The sequence below is a fragment of the Silurus aristotelis genome, assembly GCF_946808225.1.
Source record: "Silurus aristotelis genome assembly, chromosome: 5".
Taxonomy (NCBI): Eukaryota; Metazoa; Chordata; class Actinopteri; order Siluriformes; family Siluridae; genus Silurus; species Silurus aristotelis.
In genome coordinates this window covers 34,424,072-34,446,016 of record NC_139578.1, presented here as the reverse complement: position 1 = coordinate 34,446,016, position 21,945 = coordinate 34,424,072, and the positions used below count along the sequence as shown (strand labels likewise).

The 21,945-nt window shown below is 40.8% G+C and overlaps 3 protein-coding genes across 3 annotated transcripts in view; 1 reads left to right on the top strand and 2 right to left on the bottom strand.

Annotated features, from left to right (window-relative positions):
• The window catches only part of LOC310725915 (uncharacterized protein), a 48,223-nt gene extending 41,784 nt beyond the window's left edge, over positions 1-6,439 (bottom strand). Inside the window, exon 1 of the mRNA XM_083541072.1 lies at positions 5,317-6,439. Coding sequence (XP_083397198.1) covers positions 5,741-6,301 — 561 coding nt within the window. The 5' untranslated portion in view covers positions 6,302-6,439 and the 3' untranslated portion in view covers positions 5,317-5,740. The remainder of the gene's footprint in view (positions 1-5,316) is intronic.
• Positions 1-21,945, bottom strand: part of LOC310725889 (uncharacterized protein) — a 537,758-nt gene that overhangs the window by 235,262 nt on the left and 280,551 nt on the right. The gene's annotated exons all lie outside the window — the stretch shown is intronic.
• The window catches only part of LOC310725919 (uncharacterized protein), a 70,717-nt gene that overhangs the window by 6,830 nt on the left and 41,942 nt on the right, over positions 1-21,945 (top strand). The gene's annotated exons all lie outside the window — the stretch shown is intronic.

Genomic DNA, 21,945 nt, shown 5'->3' with positions numbered 1-21,945 from the left:
CATGACCAAAAACTTCCTTAAGAAACCACAAGATGGAACACGGCACTTCACCACGGATTTATATATTTATATAATATTTACATAATCATGATCACTTTATCGTCCTCACTACATTTAATACTAATACTACTAATACTAATTCTAATACAACTACTAATACTACTATTACTAACACTAATTCTACTGCTTACATACTATTGCTAATGCTACTGAACATTACAATACCACTGCTAAACCTAATACCAATACTAATACTACTACTACTAATACTAATACAACTATTACTAATATTACTGGTAACATTACTACTACTAATACAGCTGCTGCTAATACTTATACTAATACTCCTAATACTACTGCTTACTTACTATTGCTAATGCTACTGGTAACATTACAATACTACTGCTAAAGCTATTGCCAATAATACTAATACTACTAATACTACCAGTGCTCTTGCTAAAGCTACAGATTCTATGACCACTAATACTCCTACTACGACTGCTAATACTACTACTTTTACTACTACTACTACTACTAATAATACTCTTGCTAATGTTTGCTACTAATAATCATGGTAACACTCATGCTAATATTACTGTTACAACTACTACTAATCCTACTGCTAACATTTCTACTTATACCACTGCTAATACTATTAATAGTACTACTGATACTCTTGCCAATACTACTACTAATAATAATACTATACTGTCATTGATGATAATAAATCTAATGTAATTGTTGCTCCTTCTCCTGATGCTGCTTTGATAACACTTATAACACTTCTACTACTAGTATTACTGCTGCTGCTGTACTACTAAAAACCACCTGTAATAGCACTGTACTACTGCTTTTATTAATACAGCTATATACTGCGCTTTCGAGGTCTGGAGCTGCTCTCTTTATGTTCCTAAAGAAAAACAAAACCCCACCTGACCTCATATTAACACAGAAAAACTGCATTACAGCTGATCTAGAAGACTGGGAAGCTGAGTAAAAAAAAAAAATTGCCAGTTTGTAGTCACCTGACTATAAGAGAGGCATGTGCTCTTTGAACATTTCATCTCACATTTAGTCTCTGCTCTAATCAGACACAAGAGTGTCAGGTATTGATGTAGTTGAGGTGATTAGGCCTGGGGTGCAGTCAGTGTTCTGAGGGTCAGTGTTCTGGGGTGCAGTCAGCGTTCTGGGGTGCAGTCAGCGTTCTGAGGGTCAGCGTTCTTGGGTGCAGTCAGCATTCTGCGGTGCAGTTAGCGTTCGGGGGTGCAGTCAGCATTATGAGGGTCATCGTTCTGGGGTGCAGTCAGCGTTCGGGGGTGCAGTCAGCATTATGAGGGTCATCGTTCTTGGGTGCAGTCAGCATTCTGCGGTGCAGTTAGCGTTCGGGGGTGCAGTCAGCATTATGAGGGTCATCGTTCTTGGGTGCAGTCAGCGTTCTGGGGTGCAGTCAGCGTTCTGGGGTGCAGTCAGCGTTCGGGGGTGCAGTCAGCGTTCGGGGGTGCAGTCAGCGTTCTGAGGGTCAGCATTCTGAGGGTCAGCATTCTGGGGTGCGGTCAGCTTTCTGGGGTGCAGTCAGCGTTCTGGGGTGCAGTCAGCGTTCTGAGGGTCAGCGTTCTGGGGTGCAGTCAGCGTTCTGAGGGTCAGCGTTCTGGGGTGCAGTCAGCGTTCTGGGGTGCAGTCAGCGTTTTGACGGTCAGCGTTCTGGGGTGCAGTCAGCTTTATAGCAGGAGATCTCCATACATACATACATGATACAAATGTAATGATGTACAACAACCACTAGGAGGTGAATCATGATTTGGATCAATTAATTGTTTAGTGGAAATTGAGGTCTTGTTGTTTCGTAAATTATTATACAAAAAGAAATAAAACAAAATGCATCAAACCCACGGCATCCCCTTCTCACGTCTAAACATCTGCACACTTTCCATTCCAGCTGATGATAAAAGAGTTTTTTTTTGTAAGCTCTACAATTTTTAGAATCTCCAAATTAGGACGTGATGATTGGGAAGAGGACGGGGCTGATTTCTCGTCCTCGTTCTCATTCATTAACAACCGAATGGCGAAAAATGGGCTGATTAAAGCGGTGGTCCATCACTCGTCCACTCAGAACGTGAGTGTGAGCAGCGTGACATGACTCCTGAGCAGGAAGATTCTGATTAAAAGTGTCCACTTTCGTGGAAGTTAAACATGAGCGCTCACTCGTACTTCCTGTGTGGATTAAACGAGAAGATCACGTCGATATTTCAACATTTTTTACCCAGATGTTGCACACATTTAAACATCTGCAGCCAAGCAGATAATGATGTGGCTTCTTCATTGTGTATGTAAGCTCCACACTGCTGAGAACGTTGTTGTGGGGTTTATATGCCATGCTCAGTGTACGTTTTTATCCACCAACCCAAAACCTTTTAACATTGTGGTGTTAGAACTTGAAAACCTTTTGGGGGTGATATTAGAGGAGCAAGATAATGATGTTCTTCATCTCCATTACACCTCATGGTATTCCTTGAGGAAATAAAACAAATCAGAGCAGTTCACACTGGTTTCAAATATCCTCTATGCTTACAGCATTTTCTTTTATAAACAAACCCTCAACAAATTCCCTCCTGTACATGACCTCATAATCTGAGATCCTTCCACTGAGCCAAACTGAGATGCTGGTGCTAATGGTAGATCATTTTGTTAAAATGTATTCATTCAATCAAATCGGATGATCCGCTGTGGCGACCCCTAATGGGAGCAGCCGAAAGAAGAAGAAGAAGTATTCATTCAATCAAATAAAAAGTTTATCTGTAAAATCTAGAATCTTCTAAAAAACTATAGATCCTCCAATATCCTCATCTCAGGATCCACAGATCCTACAAACTCCTGATCTCTGGATTCACAGATCCTCCAAAATTCTCATCTCGGGATCCACAGATCCTCCAAACTCCTCATCTCAGGATCCAAAGATCCTCCAAACTTCTCATCTCAGGATCCACAGATCCTACAAACTCCTCATCTCAGGATCCACAGATCCTACAAACTTCTCATCTCAGGATCCACAGATCCTACAAACTCCTCATCTCAGGATCCACAGCTCCTCCAAACTCCTCATCTTAGGATCCACAGAGCCTTTAAACTCCTCATCTCAGGATCCACAGATCCTCATCTAGAAAGCTACATATCCTTCAAGATAAGCTGTTATCAAAATCACTCAAAGGACTTAATGCTCCAGATTCTCATGCAGAAGACTTGGAAGAAGGCTAATAATCTTCTGAAGATTGCTCATCACCTTCTGCTCTGACCCCCACTGTGTTCCAATTCAATACCAAAGTTGAGGAACCGTGTAAGACAGAAGTGAGGAGTTTGGAACATCTATTTAGTGGCAGCTTGTTCATGACCTTCGACCAAAGACGAGAAATCGAATGAACCTTTTTTACCGCCATTGTGTGTCCTCTTCAACTGAGAGGAGTCATGAAAAAGAAAAAAAAATCAATATGTACAGTTTTTTAGGTGTACCAAAAAAAACATCTCAAACCAAAGTCAATCTTTTTTTAACACCACACATTTACTCACCGGCCACTTTAATAGGAACAGCAGTACAGCGATCCATTACATCCTGCAGATCCACGTGAAGAACGTCAGCTAATATTTATATCAAACTCCAGACTGGACAGAAACGTCATGGCAGTGAGACTGTGGAAGACGGCTGATCAGTTTCAGAAGCTGCTGATCTCCTGGGACTTTCACACAAAACTGTCTCAGGAGCTCAGGAGAAGCATATAAAGTAATCTCTCTTTCTCTCTCTCTATCCCTCTCTCTCTCTTATATATATATATATATGCAGTGAGGAAAATAAGTATTTGAACACGCTGCTATTTTGCAAGTTCTCCCACTTAGAAATCATGGAGGGTCTGAAATTGTCATTGTAGGTGCATGTCCACTGTGAGAGACATAATAAAAAATAAAAAAAATCCAGAAATCACAATATATGATTTTTTAACTATTTATTTGTATGATACAGCTGCAAATAAGTATTTGAACACCTGAGAAAGTCAATGTTAATATTTGGTACAGGAGCCTTTGTTTGCAATTACAGAGATCAAATGTTTCCTGTAGTTTTTCACCAGGTTTGCACACACTGCAGGAGGGATTTTGGCCCACTCCTCCACACAGATCTTCTCTAGATCAGTCAGGTTTCTGGCCTGTCGCTGAGAAACACGGAGTTTGAGCTCCCTCCAAAGATTCTCTATTGGGTTTAGGTCTGGAGACTGGCTAGGCCACACCAGAACCTTGATATGCTTCTCACAGAGCCACTCTTTGGTTATCCTGGCTGTGTGCTTCGGGTCATTGTCATGTTGGAAGACCCAGCCTCGACCCATCTTCAATGCTCTAACTGAGGGAAGGAGGTTGTTCCCCAAAATCTCGCAATACATGGCCCCGGTCATCCTCTCCTTAATACAGTGCAGTCGCCCTGTCCCATGTGCAAAAAAAACACCCCGAAAGCATGATGCTACCACCCCCATGCTTCACAGTAGGGATGGTGTTCTTGGGATGGTACTCATCATTCTTCTTCCTCCAAACACGTTTAGTGGAATTATGACCCAAAAGTTCTATTTTGGTCTCATCTGACCACATGACTTTCTCCCATGACTCCTCTGGATCATCCAAATGGTCATTGGCAAACTTAAGACGTGCCTGGACATATGCTGGTTTAAGCAGGGGAACCTTCCGTGCCATGCATGATTTCAAACCATGACGTCTTAGTGTATTACCAACAGTAACCTTGGAAATGGTGGTCCCAGCTCTTTTCAGGTCATTGACCAGCTCCTCCCGTGTAGTTCTGGGCTGATTTCTCACCTTCCTTAGGATCATTGAGACCCCACAAGGTGAGATCTTGCATGGAGCACCAGTCCGAGGGAGATTGACAGTCATGTTTAGCTTCTTCCATTTTCTAATGATTGCTCCAACAGTGGAACTTTTTTCACCAAGCTGCTTGGCAATTTCCCCGTAGCTCTTTCCAGCCTTGTGGAGGTGTAAAATTTTGTCTCTAGTGTCTTTGGTCTTGGCCATGTTAGTAGTTGGATTCTTACTGATTGTATGGGGTGAACAGGTGTCTTTATGCAGCTAACGACCTCAAACCGGTGCAATGTAGTGGAGGTGAACATTTTAAAGGCAGACTAGTCAAGTCAAGAGTCAAGAGGCTTTTATTGTCATTTTTACTATACACAGGGGTACACAGTACACAGTAAAAACGAAACAATGTTCCTCCGGAACCCTGGTGCTACACTAAACAACAAAACAACAATAGCATAGAGCTACAACACAAACATAAAGTGCATCGAGTGCAACCTGGTGCAAACAGTGCAAACAAAAAAACAGTACAGACAGAAAGTGCAGACAGACCACACAAGACAAGACAAAAGACAAAAAACCAAGTATAGCGCCGACTAGTAAACCTGCTGTATACTTGATTATACAGTACTGTGTAAGGAGAAATGTAAAAACTATACCCAGGAGAGAATACAAACAGAACAGAACAATGTAGTGCAAAAAAAACAGCAGCAAGGAGGTGCAGAGACAGCATGTAAACATTCTACTGTAATACAAGGTGCGAGTATAAATAATAATAAATAGATAAGTGGTGGTGGAGTGGATGAGATGAGTGATGATTGTGTTTAGTCTAGGTTGTACAGTTCAGTAACACACATTTGAGTGAGTGTGTGTGAGCGAGTGAGTGTGTGCGAGTTCTGTTTCAGTTCTGTGTGTTAAGAAGCCTGATGGCTTGTGGAAAGAAACTGTTGCACAGTCTTGTTGTTGCGGCCCGAATGCTTCGGAACCGTTTTCCTGATGGTAGGAGTGTGAAAAGTGTGTGTGACGGGTGTGTGTGATCGTCCACAATGCTGTGTGCTTTGCGGATGCAGCGTGTGGTGTAAATGTCCATGATAGAGGGGAGAGAGATTCCGATGATCTTCCCAGCTGTCCTCACTATTCTCTGTAGGGTCTTGCGATCCGAGACGGTGCAGTTCCCAAACCATGCATTGATGCAGCTGCTCAGGATGCTCTCAATGGTCCCTTTGTAGAACATGGTCAGGATGGGGGGATGGAGGTGGGCTTTCCTCAGCCTTCTCAGGAAGTAGAGACGCTGCTGGGCTTTCTTGGTGATGGAGCTGGTGTTAAGTGACCAGATGAGGTTGTCTGCCAGATGAACACCAAGGAATTTGGTGCTCTTGATGATCTCCACAGAGGATCCATCAATAATCAGTGGAGATTGGTCGCTCTGTGCTCTCCTGAAGTCTACAACCATCTCTTTCATTTTGTCCACGTTCAGAGACAGGTTGTTTGCTCCACACCAGGCAATTAACCATTGCACCTCTTCTCTATATGCTGACTCATCGTTCTTGCTGATTAGACCCACCACAGTCGTGTCATCAGCGAACTTGATGATATGATTTGAGCTGAGCCCCTGAGGGGCTCCAGTGCTCAGTGTGGTGGTGCTGGAGATGCTGTTCCCGATCCGGACTGACTGAGGTCTCCCAGTCAGGAAGTCCAGGATCCAGTTGCAGAGAGAGGTGTTCAGGCCCAGAAGGTTCAACTTCTCGATCAGGTGCTGAGGAATGATAGTGTTGAATGCTGAGCTGAAATCAATGAACAGCATTCGTACATAGGAGTCCTTGTTATCCAGGCGGGTGAGGGCTGATGAAGGGTTGTGGAGATGGCATCGTCCGTGGAACGGTTTGGACGATACGCAAACTGCATGGGGTCCAGGAAGGGTGGAAGCTGTGTCTTAATGTGCCTCATGATGAGCCTCTCGAAGCACTTCATCAAGATGGGAGTGAGCGCGACGGGACGATAGTCATTGAGGCAGGAGACAGTCAATTTCTTTGGCACAGGAACAATGGTCATTGTCTTGAGGCACGTGGGAACAATGTTGCTGCTCAGGGAGATGTTGAAGATGTCAGTGAAGACATCTGCTAGTTGTTCTGCACATTCCCTGAGCACTCTGCCAGGAATGTTGTCAGGTCCAGCAGACTTCCGTGGGTTAACGCTAACTAACAGGTCTTTGAGGGTCAGAATTCTAGCTGATAGACAGGTGTTCAAATACTTATTTGCAGCTGTATCATATAAATAAATAGTTTAAAAATCATATATTGTGATTTCTGGATTTTTTTTTTTTAGATTATGTCTCTCACAGTGGACATGCACCTACGATGACAATTTCAGACCCTCCATGATTTCTAAGTGGGAGAACTTGCAAAATAGCAGCGTGTTCAAATACTTATTTTCCTCACTGTATATATATATATATATATAAAAATACATTTTTTATCAATAAAACATTTGTTTTTCTGATGCACAGAGTCTCAAATCAGCACCAAAATCGGCCATGATGAACTTATCCGGCAGTTAAAACCGTCCGTGTGGGAACATGGCAAAAATTCAGTTTGGTATGCAAGTTTACATAATTAAAAACACCATAATTACTTTAAAACATTTACAAGAGTGTTTCAATTATAATAAACATACATTTGCATAATGCATCAATATTTGTCCATGTTGATTAGAGAATTAAAAACTTGAAAAATAATAATTTGAGGTACATTTACAACAGATTCAAATGTGTTACGATTCATTTAAGATTCATTTTGAGTTTTATATATATATAAAACACAAAATAAGTCTTCTCTAATATACATTTAAAATATAAAAATGAATTTATTATGAATATTATTCCTAAATTCATATTTTTTTGCATTACATGCTTCTATTAAAATATAAAAATGAATAAATACATAAATAATATTAAACTTTCAAAAAGATGCTGTTTAAATGTTTTCCTGTATTTTTTTTTATTTTAAAATAATATCAATAAATAAGAAAAAAAAATGTTAGTTTATAAAGCTGAACTTTTGAAGGTTATTGGTATCAGCTGATGATGAAGATTTCGTGTTCAGTATTGTAATTATTATTTAAAAAAAACGATAATTGTGCCATTTCTACATAACTGCCAATTGTTAGGCTAGCAAAACTAGCATGTTTTCTTTGCTAATGCCAGTTTTGAGTAACATTGCTAGTGTTCCAGTCATGGCAGTGTTTACACAGTGAGACAGATTCTAGCTAAAAGGAGTTTTATGATGTTAATTTACAGCAGTGGTCCCCAAAACTCTGGGCGGTGGAACGGCATCGGTCCGTGGGTCAGTTGGTACCGGACCTCACAGAAAGAATACATAACTTACATTATTTCTGTTTTATTTATGATCTGATTCTGAACGAAGTTTTATTTTGAAAAATTACCAGATTTTCTCCTCCACATCTGTCTATGACTCACTCTTGATGCAGGTCATGATGCCTCAGTCACATGTCTTACCTCCATCCACTACCTTCTTAAAGGAGCTCCGGTCACATGACTCACCTCCATCCACTACCTTCTTAAAGGAGCTCCGGTCACATGACTCACCTCCATCCACTACCTTCTTAAAGGAGCTCCGGTCACATGACTCACCTCCATTCACTACCTTCTTAAAGGTGCTCCGGTCACATGACTCACCTCCATCCACTACCTTCTTAAAGGAGCTCTGGCCGCTAACACATAATACATTACCGCTAAATTTAAACCCCCAAGCGAGCAAAATGAACAAACAACAACACAGTGGATTCACATTTATTATTATATTTAGAAAATATCAGTTTTTATCGTATCATTTTATTTTGTTGTATTTATCCACCACACATTAAAGACCGGTCCAGGAAAATACTGTCCAACATTAATCCGGTCCGTGGTGCAGAAAAGGTTGGGGATCACTGATTTACAGGATATTTTACTATAATGGATTAATTAGTTCAATATTTCACGCTAGTCATGCAAACACTTCTCAAAAAGAGTGAAAGTTTAAAAACTTTAGATCGGAAATAAAAGTTTTTTTTTAGCGTGAAAAGGTTTGTACTTTCACTGTTTCACTTCAGTGAGATTTCCCAGAGCTTCATCGTTCCTCATTGTCTCTCTGCCTCCTGGTTGAATTTCCCCCGAGCTCCTGTGAGAGCCGAGAGCTCGACCCCGAGGAGTTCAATAATTTACAGCTCATTTCTAACCTCTTCTCTCTCAGGAAATTACTCCGAGCTGTGATAAAGAAACATGACGATCACACCTCTTCCTCCACTGACCTGCTGAAGAGTTTCAATCTGAACACACGACACAAACTGCTCACTGAACACACACACACACACACACACACATATTCTAAGAAGTAATTGTCATCAAGTCAACTGAACTTTCGCGCATCTCAGTTTGTCCAGTCAGAAGCATCAGTGTTCGCATAGGTGATTGTTTCTCCTGCTCTGGTGCTGATGAATGTGACAACAGGTTCACTGAGAAGACAAGAGCAAGGCAACCACCAAACAGGAATGATTCTGCAGGTTTTGCACAGATAATTGCAAATCTCTTCTTATTCTTCCTGACAGATCTGCCTCTAGTTTTGTGTTTATTAAATGTCCACGTCACTGCATTTAGTATGAGTGTCCCAGCACATTTTTAAGAGCATGTAGGAGATACCAGGAGATGGCCTGTTACATCATGAGAGCTGATAAAGCCATAATAGGGCAACAAGCCAGCAGGAGGACCATGACCTGAGCCCTACAAACTTCTGCACCAGACAGACTTTATGAGGGTGGCATAAGGGCCTCACATCAGAATTGGCACATCCAGCATTGTTAACCCATTCTCTTCAGGGATGAGGGCAAGTTCACACTAAGCACATGTGATGACATAAAAGAGCCTGGTGATCCTGGTGAAGAACATTCCAGCACAACTGATTTAGTGTTGGGCCTGTGATGGTCTGCAGTGGAATATTTTTGGTGGGTTGCATCCTCATTTGGGTGACATCAAGAGTGTGATTATAGTCTTTAAACACTACAGAACACTGGAGAGTGAGAACTAACATGAGTACTGGAGTGTGTGATTATGAGTGATGATCTTTCTACAGTCTTTTACAGTCATTTGAGATTATGGAACCAGGAGCTACAGAGCAACTTATAAAATAGCTAAACATTTGAGATCATCACAGATCCAACACCAACTTCTCCATGCCAGAGCCTTTAAACACTCCAGGAGGTCCAGTGTTCAAACTCCACATAAAGTGGGATCCATATGGCGCTGGTGCGTCTCTAGATGGTTCGGGATGTTTGTGGCATCTACTTCTTTAAAGGTCCATAATCTTCATGAGGTGGGATGTGACTGGAGCTGGAGCAACCTCAGGAAGCCTCGGGATGGGGGAGAAAGAGAAGCAGTGGAGAGGAATAAGCGTAGCTGCTGTTCATGATATTAACAGCACAAGTTGATAATGTGATGTGATCAGATGTTCTGGAGCACAAGGTTATGATGTGATGTGTGTTGTGTAGAACTCCCTAAAAAGATACGTCTTTAATCTGCACTTAAACTCCGGTCCAGTCTGGAGGTCATGAACGCATGGACGAGCTTCTCTGCATCGTATATAGACAACATGTTACTCAGCTTAGCAATATGTCTAAGGTGGAAGAAACTGTTTTTTTAACTTGGTTGATATGATTTTTAAAAGATAAGTTGCTCTAAAATAACTACCAGGTCTTTTACTGTTGAACTAGTGGTTACAGAACATCCGTTTAAATGCAGGTTGAGATGCTGGAGCATCGGTTTTTGGGCCGATGAGCAAAATCTCCGTCTTATCAGAATTTAAAAGTAGAAAGTTATGAGTCGTCCAGTCTTTTATTTCATTAAGACTATTAATTAACATTAACTTAGTTATGCGAGCTAATTGAGCGTATCGCCTGGTTTAGATGAGATATATAGCTGGGTATCATCAGCATAAAAATGAAAGCTAATTCCATGCCTTCTAATAATATTTCCTAACGGAAGCATGTATATTGTGAAAAGCAGGGGTCCTAGAACTGAACCTTGTGGCACGCCATAATTTACTTGCATCAACCTGGATAGCTCTCCATTTAAATCTACGAAATGGTAACGATTGGACAGGTAGGATTTAAACCAGCTTAATGCCTGTCTCTGAATGTCGATGTAATTCTGTAAGCGATCCAGGAGAAGATCATGATCTAAAGTGTCGAACCCAGCACTAAGATCTAGTAAAACTAACAGTGAGATGAAGCCTTGGTCTGAAGCTAAAAACAGGTCATTAGTGATTTTAACTAGAGCAGTTTCTGTGCTATGATGAAGCCTGAAACCTGAAGATCTTAAATGGGAGATTTGAAATGGGTCTGTAATTTGATAGTGTGTTTGGATCCTAGGGATGTGACCTACAGATAGTGATACACACTACTGTCTTACATTATGAGTTGCTTTGATGGAATTCCTGCATCATATATATTCCTGCATAATAATAATAATAATAATAATAATAATAATAATAATAATAATAATAATTCTGGAATGTTATTATTTCTGTAAAGCTGCTTTGTTGATTAAATTAAATAAATATATATAAAAATAAAATAAATATTTGTGATAAATAAATATATAAATAAATGAATAATAAATAATAATTGTACTAAATTACAAATAAAAATAACTATTAATTTATAAAAACTGAAAAAAAAATCTTACGATTTATAAATAATAATAATAATAATAATAATAATAATAATAATAATAATAATAAATACATTTATTAAACATTGTGTCAGGGATCCACCAGCCACACCCTCGCCAAACCCTCCAATCACTCCAAGCAGCTCACCAACTTACTAATTATCCACACCTGGTCCAAATCAGTCACCACACTATAAAGACCCCGTTTATCCACATGCTCATCGTCCGTTCTACAGCTTAGGCTTACGAACATTCAGGACTGCCCAAACTACTGCGTTTGGTTTTGCTTGACTTACACGATTCTGTGTGTTATCTGTTCTCTATCTGCCACAGTTATTCTATTAGTTCAGTTTATCCTAGTTGGGTGCTCTTTTTTTGTGCTTTCTGCCTTGCCCTTCTGCTTTCACATTAAAAGGCCTTCGTTAAAATCACTTGGTTTCCAGTACGTTCTTACGCCTGACACATTGTTATCCGGAATCTGCTTATTTTTATAAAGTTCTTTTGTCATAATGTACCTTTAAAAGTGCAAATAAATAATAAATACAATGAAATAAATAAATAATAAATACAGTATGTGATTAATGTATAACAAACAAATACCCAGAAAACACTCAAAATAATAGGACAAGTATAATATAATAGGAAAAAAATAACACGGTCACTTAAAATAAAACATTTATTCTTCTATAAATACACAAACAAATAAATCAATTCAACACTAATAAATGGTGAGTAAATAATGCAGACGAAGCGAATTCCCCCGTCATGAGTCACGTTATTAACATCAATAAGAAACGATGGTAAATAATAAATGGACAGGAACAAGAAGATGAGTTTATCAGTAGAATTCACATGATGGGACAAACAAACAAACAAAGCAACAAATAAACAATCATACGTTGAGCATGTCACTGTGAACATCTGAGAGTATGAGCAGGGAGACGTCTCTCTGTTCTATAGTGAGGGAGATTGCTATTGATTTGTGGCTGTGACCAGCAGGTGACACCCTTTTCTCCTAAACACACACATGGAGAGAGAGAGAGAGAGAGAGAGAGAGAGAGAGAGAGAGAGAGAGAGAGAGAGAGAGAGAGAGAGAGAGAATGAATCAGGATGTAATGGGTTTGTGGAATTGATCGGTGTGTTGGAGTATTTGAGCGCTACAGCAGGAGTTTAATGGATTTTTTATATAACTTCAGATGACTATTCATTGTGTAGACACACACACACACTCACACACTCACACACACACACACACACACACACACACACACACACACACACACACAGTTGTTTCTTTCTGCATCACTCCACAAAGTTGTTGATCTGGTCCTTGTTCTCCTCCTCCTGTCACCCTGATGTGCCTGATTACCAGAGAGTCATCAAAACATTGGTGTAGGTGGCAGACATCTGACCTGTAATTATTGTCAGCTGTGCGCCAGTGTTAACCCTAACCTCAACCCTAACCCTGGAACTTTGGATTGAAAGGTCATGAGTTCAAATCCCAGCACCACCAAGTTGGATCATCAAGAAGAGTGTTTTGGTGAATTGGGATATTTTTGGATGCTGTCGGTTTGTTGATGGTGGTGGGTGGAGTTTTATGTCCCAGGGCCTTGCTAGTCTTGCCAGAGTCCTAACATGGACTCCAATAATGCTGTACTCAATAAAGCATATCAGGATAAGAGCATACCTAATAGTATATGTTCTCTCTCTCTCTCTCTCTCTCTCTCTCTCTCTCTCTCTCTCTCAGACACAAAAACACTTTATCAGCTAGGAGTTGTGTTTAAAAAATTGGATTTGGTTTAGTGCCAGTGTGCAGAATAATACAGTATTGTCAACTATACAGTGTCTCAGAACAATGCGAGCAGATAAACAAGAAAACAGCACAGCAGGATCAGACATTGCAGCAGACACACGTGATTACACATGAGACATGAGACCCAAGACAGAAGACATGGTGTCTGTGTGTGCAACTGCAATGCAAAAAAATATGACATGGTTCAGAAAGGGTTGCTATAGACTACTCCTTCCTCTGTTTCTAGATCTGAGTTACAAACACCACCATCACAGCTGAGAGCTTCAGTCTGATACAATGGGATTTAAACATAAAACTTTAAAGGTGCTCAATATCAAGTTCCTTCGAACCCATTTAGTGCCGCTCGAACTTTCACAGGTCTTTCAGAGCCATAGAGCGATTTATAGCGGTCCAATTCAGTGTCACCCAGTCAGGATGGGTTTCTTTTAGAGTCTGGTTCCTCATTAGATTTCTTCCTCTTGTCGGTTCGGGGAGTTTTTTCCCCCTCCGTCTGTCACCTCTGGCTTTGCTCATTATGATAAAATGTAATTTCTATTTTATGTCAGCGTTTCTGTGAAGCAGCTTTGTGACAGTGTCCATTGTTAAAAGCGCTATAAAAATAAAAACCGGAAGTATAGTGTCTCTTTTTCTCACACAATCTGATATGGTGGAGATGTTAATGGAACTGGACATTGGACTGAAAAAAAAACAAAAAAACACCATTTCAATAGAAGCAGTTTGTATTGCTGAGAATCACAGGGATGAGAGCTCCAACCCTGAAGGTTAAAAGTAGATGGCAGTGGTGCTGGAGATCTTCAATAAGAGGATCTTATAAAAGGATAGAGACCATCCTGAATATCTGTGATGGACCCAGTGAAAAAAGAAGCCTTGAGCTTTATCCGGAAGTTTCCTTGACCCCTATCTCATGATATACACTCGCAGTAAAACCTATTAGTGTTCCTGTGCTCCAATCAACGTCGAAATGCACTGCTAATTCAGGTCGTTAATCCCAGTGATCCACAAGGCAGGTATGGATAATGATATAGCTTTCACTCTGTGTGTGTGTGTGTGTGTGTGTGTGTGTGTGTGTGTGTGTGTGTGTGTGTGTGTGTGTGTTTGTGTGTGTGTGTGTGTGTGTGTGTGAAAACCATCACCCTTTCCTTTGCATATGGTTGCCAAGACGAGCCCAGAGATTTGAGCGTTGAGCTTTGGGTTTGGTTGTGCTACAGCTCTGGGTTATTGCAGTATGGTGATTACTATCTATGCCAGGAATTTGCGTGAATGTCTAAGTGCTCTAGAACAAGCTATCGATGTGTCAGCAGACTTGACTCGGACAGTAGCGGACTGTTCAGTCCAGCTAATTACGAAGCACTTGGCTGACAGAACAAAAGTAGATTCTGATTTTCGAGCTGTCAGAGCTTCGAGTGTGTGCTATGTCATATCTGTATTCGTCCAGGAGACATTTCTCCCCTGCTCATTGTGAAGCAACATCCAAGCCACCATATTTAATACTCAGTATCCGAACGCCTCAGGTTTGGTCCAGGACATTACAGTCGGACTGCAAACTCGGTGTAAGATCTATACAGAGAACATCGAAAGAACTCCCCGAGCTTACACCCACATGCTCAGGAATATGGGTGATAGCCTAAACCTGCTCCTCTCCACTGAGTGATCGCAGCACTATCCATCATCTCATCCTTCTGAGAAAGCAAACCAAGCTGGCTGGGACTCAAAAACATGAAGGAAGGTTCCTCATTACTTAGAACCCTTGTTCTACACCACCATCTTCTTCAAACCCAGGCTGAAGGGAATGTTGATGCAGATTTGACTCTTTCAAATGTGTGCATTTCTTTTCAGATGAATGGTTTACTACCTTTACAAAATTCAGTCTGAGAATCATTCGATGGTTTAGATAATCTGCTGAGCAGTGAGGTTATGGATCTTCTGGAAGCTTAGCAGAAAAAGGTTCAATCGAACATGCATGATGAGATGAGTAAACTGTGTGTGTGTGTGTGTGTGTGTGTGTGTGTGCGATGCTGGAAGCTGATGGTGTCTGATTGGTTATTGATTGCGTTTGTGTGGAAGATGTAATGGAATGTTCCGGAGATCAAACGCCTTTTGATTTATTTATTACCATGTCATTGTCAGGTCATCATCCCAGTAAACAAGTGTGTATAAACACACACACACACACACACACACACACACACACACACACACACACACACAGTGATGAAACAAGAACACACTTGAATGAACGTAAACAAATCCTTCACAGAGAGTTTCATCTCCAGAACGTTTCATTTCTCCTCAAGACAGACTCAATTCAACTCAATAACCATTCACATCAGTTACAGATCCAATCTTTCTTTCTTTCTTTCTTTCTCTTTCTTTCTTTCTTTCTTTCTTTCTTTCTTTCTTTCTTTCTTTCTTTCTTTCTTTCTTTCTTTCTTTCTTTCTCCCTTTTGTGCAGTTGTGTGTTGTTCCTCTGGGTAGCGCTGTAATCAGCAGAATCTATTTCTATATATATTTCCCATGCTGTTGATCTGCCTCTCCATATTTCTTCCTGTCTCTCAACATGTCTGTCTCTCACCCTGTCTGCCTCTCACCCTGTCTGTCTGTCTATTTGTCTGCCTGTCTCTCTGCCTGTCTTTCAATCATTCTGTGTCTCACCCAGTCTGTCTGTCTGTCTGTCTGTCTGTCTGTCTGTCTGTCTGTCTGTCAATCTCCCTGTGTCTCACTCTGTCTGTCTGTCTGTCTGTCTGTCTGTCTGTCTGTCTGTCTGTCTGTCAATCTCCCTGTGTCTCACTCTGTCTGTCTGTCTGTCTGTCTGTCTGTCTGTCTGTCTGTCTGTCTGTCTGTCAGTCTCCCTGTATATCAGTCTTTTACTCTGTCTGTCTGTCCATATTTCTTCCTCCACCTGTCTGTCTGCTTCTCTCTTGTTAAGGCAGTGTGTTTCTATTTAAAGACTGTTTTAAAGGGAGACAAAAAAAACAATTGTTGTTGTAAATCTCACGCCCTCACCGCGTGTCGAGAGAACAACAGGCCGAGATGGAAATAGACACACAGTTTCAGCGTCGCTAACGTTCCTCAGCCACACGGCATCATAGAAGAAATATTCAGTCAATGCTGACCACCTGATATAGTCTCACAAACAAACAGTGTCCATACATTCTCTCTCTCTATTCTCTCTCTCACACACTCAGATAAATGTGGTGTCCAAGGTTTCCAAAAAGGAATAAACATTTAGATTCTTCTGACCACTGAACAGTTTTCCACTTTGCCTCAGTACAGAGGAGATGGTGGTGTTTCTGGATCATGTTCACACATACCTTTTCCTTCTCCTGGTAGAGATTTAACCTGCATTCAGTGATGACATGAAGAACTGTTTTCTACTCTCAATAAAATATTTGTTTTTGAGTTAAAAAACATTGCATTCTTTTTTCTTTCTACAATTTACACCGTGTCCCAACTTTTTTGGAATTGGGATTGTGTTGTTATTGCTGCTGCAGTATGAAACACCATGCTATTATATATACACACACACACACACACACACACACACACACACACACAGGTTTTTATGAGTCATGCTGAGGTTCTGAAATTTGCTGTGTGTCATTCCTGCTTTAGAAGTCTGATATTAAACCCAGATAAAAACAGCTCACCGTGTCTGTGTGTGTGTGTGTGTGTGTGTGTAGGTGTGTGTGTGTGTGTGTGTGTGTGTGTGTGTGTGTGTGTAGGTGTGTGTGCGTGTGTGTGTGTGTGTGTGTGCGGTTTTAGTCACACTTTATAGCTCTTCTCTACAGGACGTGAATATTTTCCCTGACTCCAGACGACTCCAGTGTGACGTCCTGCTTCATCATCATGCTTTTCACTTCCTTTTAAAAGAAAACATTTATGGGAGGAGAACAGATGCAGAGGGAAGGAGAGAACGATGGAGGAGGATGAATGTAGAAGAGAGGTGGAGAGGAGATGGAGGGGGGAGGGGGGGAACAGGTGAATTGGAAGGAAAAAATCAAAAAGGAGTTAATGGAAAGGAGATGAGAGATGAAGGAGAGCATTGCTAGGAAAAGGAGAGGAGTAGAAGATGTGGAGGGGAATAGATGGTGAGAAGATGAGAGGAACAGGTGAAGAACGAATCTCCAGCCTGTTAAACCTCATACATTCCTCCTCAAATGATAATAATTACCAACATCACACACACACACACACACACACACACACACACACACACACACACACACACACACACACACACAAACTTTGTGAAAACTTTGTATTTATTGTGTAATAAACTGGTGAGTGTTTTTTGTTTTTTTTAGGAACAGAAATTGAAAGAATCATGACCTTCATGTGACTTTTAAACAGATGCTACAGTCACTCAGGACGTGACTCCTGAGACCAAAATAAAGGAAATGAGATTCGGACACTGAGGTGCAGGTTTCAGTCCAAACCCTGATGATGTTCTGCTTCGTTTCTTCTCATGTTGCATTCATATATTTTTTGGTCTTTTGTGTTTGTTTTTTGTGTCACTAGAATAATAAACGTTTATTTTGTGTAGAAATATAAATTATAATATATCTATTAGATTCTGTTTCCTTTTTATTTCATGATATTGGTCTTTTTGGGTCTTTAGTCAACTAAATAAAAAGAAAATATTAAAAACGGATATTAAGAAATATATATTAAAAAATAGTAAAAGCAACAATAACAATAATGTTAATAATAATAATAATAAGAAGAAGAAGAAGAAGAAGAAGAAGAAAAAACAAAAAAAAGACAATCTAAAAATAAAAAATCCAGAAATCACAATATATGATTTTTAAACTATTTATTTGTATGATACACCTCCACAAGGCTGGAAAGGGCTACGGGGAAATTGCCAAGCAGCTTGGTGAAAAAAGGTCCACTGTTGGAGCAATCATTAGAAAATGGAAGAAGCTAAACATGACTGTCAATCTCCCTCGGACTGGGGCTCCATGCAAGATCTCACCTCGTGGGGTCTCAATGATCCTAAGGAAGGTGAGAAATCAGCCCAGAACTACACGGGAGGAGCTGGTCAATGACCTGAAAAGAGCTGGGACCACCGTTTCCAAGGTTACTGTTGGTAATACACTAAGACGTCATGGTTTGAAATCATGCATGGCACGGAAGGTTCCCCTGCTTAAACCAGCACATGTCCAGGCACGTCTTAAGTTTGCCAATGATCATTTGGATGATTCAGAGGAGTCATGGGAGAAAGTCATGTGGTCAGATGAGACCAAAATAGAACTTTTGGGTCATAATTCCACTAAACCTGTTTGGAGGAAGAAGAATGATGAGTACCATCCCAAGAACACCATCCCTACTGTGAAGCACGGGGGTGGTAGCATCATGCTTTGGGGGTGTTTTTCTGCACATGGGACAGGGCGACTGCACTGTATTAAGGAGAGGATGACCGGGGCCATGTATTGCGAGATTTTGGGGAACAACCTCCTTCCCTCAGTTAGAGCATTGAAGATGGGTCGAGGCTGGGTCTTCCAACATGACAATGACCCGAAGCACACAGCCAGGATAACCAAGGAGTGGCTCTGTAAGAAGCATATCAAGGTTCTGGTGTGGCCTAGCCAGTCTCCAGACCTAAACCCAATAGAGAATCTTTGGAGGGAGCTCAAACTCCGTGTTTCTCAGCGACAGGCCAGAAACCTGACTGATCTAGAGAAGATCTGTGTGGAGGAGTGGGCCAAAATCCCTCCTGCAGTGTGTGCAAACCTGGTGAAAAACTACAGGAAACGTTTGATCTCTGTAATTGCAAACAAAGGCTCCTGTACCAAATATTAACATTGACTTTCTCAGGTGTTCAAATACTTATTTGCAGCTGCATCATACAAATAAATAGTTTAAAAATCATACATTGTGATTTCTGGATTTTTTTTTTTAGATAATGTCTCTCACAGTGGACATGCACCTACGATGACAATTTCAGACCCCTTCATGATTTCTAAGTGGGAGAACTTGCAAAATAGCAGGGTGTTCAAATACTTATTTTCCTCACTGTATATATATATATATATAAATCCTCTTTCTTAACATATTAATTCCACACCACAAAGAAGGATTTTTAGGCTCCGCCCACAACATCTAAAAGTAAAACTGTAGATCAGATCCTGAAACTGATATGAGTTACTCGTGGAAGTGCATCACTGTACCTGAAAATCTTCATGCATCTGAAACAGATATGAAGCATCTCAGCCTGGACTCCACAGGACCTCTGAAGGTACAGTGAGAAAAATAAGTATTTGAACACGCTGCTATTTTGCAAGTTCTCCCACTTAGAAATCATGGAGGGTCTGAAATTGTCATCGTAGGTGCATGTCCACTGTGAGAGACATAATCTAAAAAAAAACATCCAGAAATCACAATGTATGATTTTTTAACTATTTATTTGTATGATGCAGCTGCAAATAAGTATTTGAACACCTGAGAAAGTCAATGTTAATATTTGGTACAGGAGCCTTTGTTTGCAATTACAGAGGTCAAACGTTTCCTGTAGTTTTTCACCAGGTTTGCACACACTGCAGGAGGGATTTTGGCCCACTCCTCCACACAGATCTTCTCTAGATCAGTCAGGTTTCTGGCCTGTCGCTGAGAAACACGGAGTTTGAGCTCCCTCCAAAGATTCTCTATTGGGTTTAGGTCTGGAGACTGGCTAGGCCACACCAGAACCTTGATATGCTTCTTACAGAGCCACTCCTCGGTTATCCTGGCTGTGTGCTTCGGGTCATTGTCATGTTGGAAGACCCAGCCTCGACCCATCTTCAATGCTCTAACTGAGGGAAGGAGGTTGTTCCCCAAAATCTCGCAATACATGGCCCCGGTCATCCTCTCCTTGATACAGTGCAGTCGCCCTGTCCCATGTGCAGAAAAACACCACCAAAGCATGATGCTACCACCCCCATGCTTCACAGTAGGGATGGTGTTCTTGGGATGGTACTCATCATTCTTCTTCCTCCAAAAACGTTTAGTGGAATTATGACCCATCTGACCACATGACTTTCTCCCATGACTCCTCTGAATCATCCAAATGGTCATTGGCAAACTTAAGACGTGCCTGGACATGTGCTGGTTTAAGCAGGGGAACCTTCCGTGCCATGCATGATTTCAAACCATAACGTCTTAGTGTATTACCAACAGTAACCTTGGAAATGGTGGTCCCAGCTCTTTTCAGGTCATTGACCAGCTCCTCCCGTGTAGTTCTGGGCTGATTTCTCACCTGATTTCTCACCTTCCTTAGGATCATTGAGACCCCACGAGGTGAGATCTTGCATGGAGCCCCAGTCCGAGGGAGATTGACAGTCATGTTTAGCTTCTTCCATTTTCTAATGATTGCTCCAACAGTGGACCTTTTTTCACCAAGCTGCTTGGCAATTTCCCCGTAGCCCTTTCCAGCCTTGTGGAGGTGTACAATTTTGTCTCTAGTGTCCTTGGACAGCTCTTTGGTCTTGGCCATGTTAGTAGTTGGATTCTTACTGATTGTATGGGGTGGACAGGTGTCTTTATGCAGCTAACGACCTCAAACAGGTGCATCTAATTTAGGATAATAAATGTAGTGGAGGTGGACATTTTAAAGGCAGACTAACAGGTCTTTGAGGGTCAGAATTCTAGCTGTTAGACAGGTGTTCAAATACTTATTTGCAGCTGTATCATACAAATAAATAGTTTAAAAATCCTATATTGTGATTTCTGGATTTTTTTTTTTAGATTATGTCTCTCACAGTGGACATGCACCTACGATGACATTTTCAGACCCCTCCATGATTTCTAAGTGGGAGAACTTGCAAAATAGCAGCGTGTTCAAATACTTATTTTCCTCACTGTATGTGTAATGTGTGTGGTCTCTGCACTGAGATGTTCACAGCAGATCCAAAAGATCCACAGCAGATCCAAGTCCTGTAAGTTGTGAGTTGGAGCCTTCATGACTCGATTGTATTGAGATCTGCGAAAAATAGAGGGAAAGTCATCACACTGACCTCAAAGTCTCTCAGATCCTTACAATCACCTTTCAGTGAAGATTCTTCAGTTTCTGTGTGATAAATCCCACCCCTTCACCCCTTCACCCCTTCACCTCTTCACAGGGGAGACTGGAACAGGGGAATCGGGGTGTTCCTGATGTTACTGATCTGTGGCTAATAAATATTTCTGACAGGTTCGAAGAAGGTTCTGGGTGTAAAAGTGTGAATATACTGCAGTAGTGTCTGTTACATGTCCAGAAAAAAGAATGTTACAGAAATGTTCAGGAAAAAACACTCAAAATAAACAGACAGAAAGAAAAAGAGGCAAAAAGAAAGAAAAAGAAATAACGAAAGAAAGAATGAAAAAGAGACAAATTCAGAAAGAAAGAAGTTAAAAAGAAGAACCAGACAGAAATAGAGAAGAAAGAAAGAAAGAAAGAAAGAAAGAAAGAAAGAAAGAAAGAAAGAAAGAAAGAAAGAAAGAAAGAAAGAAAGAAAGAAAGATTATGAGATGTTTGAGACGTTACAGCAAATACAATCCTGCTCTTTTTGTCTGGAATCACACACACACACACACACACACACACTCACACACACAC